Genomic DNA, 2707 nt, shown 5'->3' on the forward strand with positions numbered 1-2707 from the left:
AGGCAGGGCTTGTGGCCCCCCCCCGGGACGCCAGCTCTCCCCCAGCAGCGCTCACCGGTCCCCGTTGGGCGCCGGAGGGAAGCTGCGTCTCACCACCTCCACGAACTCCGCCACGGTGTCGGCCAGCGCGAAGATCACGGCGTTGGGGCCGGCGTCAAAAGTGTAGGCAACCTGCGACGGGGTGGGGGACAACGGTGGGTGCCGGCGCTGTGCCGGGGCCGGGTGCTCCCCCCTCCCGCGCCGGCCACCGCATACCTTGGTGCAGCCRTGGTGGGTGTTGTAGCGGTGGGCCAGGGCAATGATGTGGCGCGAGACGTCGTTGAGGTAGAAGATGGGGGGGAAGGTGTCGAGGCAGGTGGCGTGGAACTGGTTGCTGTCCCGCATGGTGAGCTGGCCAAAGCCCTCGAAGTCCCGCTCGCGGATGTGCTGCACCATGCGGGCGATGCGCTCCGGCACCAGGGCCTCCGCGCGGTGCTGCGGCGACACGCGGGCCGGGGTCACTCGCGGCACCAGCCCCGGCCCCCCCACCCCATCCCCGTTTTTTGGGGCCATTCCCAGCCCATCACCCCCTCAGCTTCGCGTCCCAGCCCCCTACCTTCAGCAAGGGGCTGGTGTCCACGCTGGTCTGCATCCCCGCGGTGCTGCCCACCTGCTTCTTCTCAGCGCTGACCTGGCACACGAGGGGCAGGTGGTGGGACAGGTGGCACCCTGAGCCCCCAGCCCCAATCCCCGCAGGTTCCCAGATCCCGGCGCCGCGGGAGCGGGCACCCACAGTGAGCCGGGGCTGGGATGCTCTCGGCACGCTCTCTCCAAACCACGAGCAGACCCGCGGTCCCCTCGCACCCCCCTCCGTCCCCTCACCACCAGCACGAGGATCCTCAGCTCCGGCCAGTGCGTCTCGGGCGCCACTTGCTGCGCAACGCTGTCCTTCCCGTCCGGCCGCTCGCCCTTGTGCCACTGCACGAAGCCCCCGAACATGCTGCGGCAGGCGCTGCCCGAGCCTTGGCGCGCCACCTCGGAGAGCTCGCCCTCCACGCCGTACAGCCGAGCCAGGGCGTACACTGCGGGGACGGCGGCGCGTCAGCCCCGGCGCCCCGGCCCACGCGGCAGCCCCGGCGCGGGCGCCTGCTCACCCAGGCAGGCGTAGCCGGCTGCCGACGACGCCAGGCCGGCGGCCGTGGGGAAGTTGTTCTCCGTGGCGATGTGGACCTTGTAGGCCAGGCCAAGCGGGGCCGCGTCCTCGTCGCCGCCGCCGCGGCGCTTCCGGGCCAGGCGCCGCACTGCGAGGGGACGGAAGCCAGCGGGGGGGTTTAGGCAGTGGGAACGGGGAGAGACGGGAGGCAGGCTGGCGTGCGGCCGCGGCTGGGCACCACCGCTCCTCCCTCCCAGGCTGCTGACGGGGCAGGGGCTGCCCCCTTCCCCCGGGGAAACTGAGGCAGGGGATGGGGACTCACCTTCCCGCAGGCAGGACTGCAGCCGGGGGTGCCCCACGTCAGCCTCCTCCCCGTTCAGCCACAGCCGGTCCTCCTTGAAGTCCCTGCTGATGGCAGCGGTGGTGGTGGTCTTCAGCTGGCCGGGAGACAAGGGAGCTGAGCACCCGCACGGAGGGTGCACCGTTTTCCAGGGACTGACTGTCCCCGGGAATAAAAACGGTCCTGTTTTAATCCCTGCTCCCACGTGAACTCCTGCACCCAGCTTCAGCCCACGATGCGCAATCCCTGCTCTGTGCCAGGCCCCGGCCCCCCCGGCCCCGCGCCAACCTGGTCCTGGTGCAGCGTCACGCTCAGCGAGGAGTTGATGGGCAGGATCAGGTCGCTGTCCCGCTTGCCCCCTGGAAGAGAGGCGCAGGTGGAGCTGGTGCGGGGGTGTCGCGCAGGCGGCCGGGCCCCGGCTCTCCACACCAGCACGCCCTGCTCACACCCTCCCGCTCCAGGCTGATCCGGCTCCGGCACAGGGCTGGCACAGCTCCTGCCAGCGCGAAGGCTGGTGCAAGCTGGCATCTTTGGGGTTGGCCAGACCCCGCTGCAGGGGGGCGCGACGGCAGCCCGGCGCAGAGGGCTTTGCTCCTGCCATACTCGCCCCCCTCCAGTCCTCAGGGGTCCCAGCCCGGGGGGGGGGGCTCCCAAGGATTTAGGGGAGGGGGAAACCCTGCAGAGTCACAGCCCTGGGGGCCCTTCTGGGGTGACACAACCCGCCGCTGCTTGCGTATCGCCCCACAGGGAGGTGCAGCCCCCCGTGCCCGCCCCAGGGGCCGAGCCCCGCCGTGCCCAGGGCCCCGCAGGCTGCTGCTCGGGTACTCACAGTACTTGATGACAGCCATGTTGGCAGGGGCCGTGCAGGTGACCATGGTGAGAGTCTTGTCCTCGGACATGGTGGCGCCCCGGCCACGCACGCAGCTCCCGGGCAGGATCCGAGCCCCAGGCAGCCGCGACGCGGGCTGGCTCCCGGCCCCCGGGCAAGCACTCAGCTTGGTCCCAAACGGGAACCGGCCCCCGGGCAGGACTCGGCCCCCAAAAGAGGATCCAGCCCCCTAAACAGGACCCGGCCCCCGGACGGCCCCAGCACCCCGCGCCGTCGGGGCAGCACCCGGCCAGCCCCGCTCCCGGCTCCCGGCCCACCCACGTGTCCGCGCCGCGCAACACTGTAGCGAGCTGCCGCCACCCCATTGGCTGGCGCCACCGCGGCCGGCCCCGGGCGCCCAATAGCG

At 72.0% G+C, this 2707-nt stretch overlaps 1 protein-coding gene across 1 annotated transcript; it reads right to left on the bottom strand.

Annotated features, from left to right (window-relative positions):
- Positions 1–45: 45 nt before the first annotated feature.
- MVD (mevalonate diphosphate decarboxylase) lies at positions 46–2583 on the bottom strand. Its single transcript, XM_026092061.1, has 8 exons — positions 2302–2583; positions 1761–1831; positions 1455–1569; positions 1134–1280; positions 862–1061; positions 596–670; positions 256–474; positions 46–171 (listed from the first exon to the last, which is right to left on the bottom strand). Exons 1-8 carry the CDS (start codon positions 2369–2371, stop codon positions 52–54), a joined length of 1017 nt encoding a protein of 338 aa, XP_025947846.1. The 5' UTR covers positions 2372–2583; the 3' UTR covers positions 46–51.
- Positions 2584–2707: the final 124 nt, after the last annotated feature.

Source organism: Apteryx rowi, unplaced genomic scaffold (assembly GCF_003343035.1).
Source record: "Apteryx rowi isolate R43461 unplaced genomic scaffold, aptRow1 scaffold_94, whole genome shotgun sequence".
NCBI classification, from domain to species: Eukaryota; Metazoa; Chordata; class Aves; order Apterygiformes; family Apterygidae; genus Apteryx; species Apteryx rowi.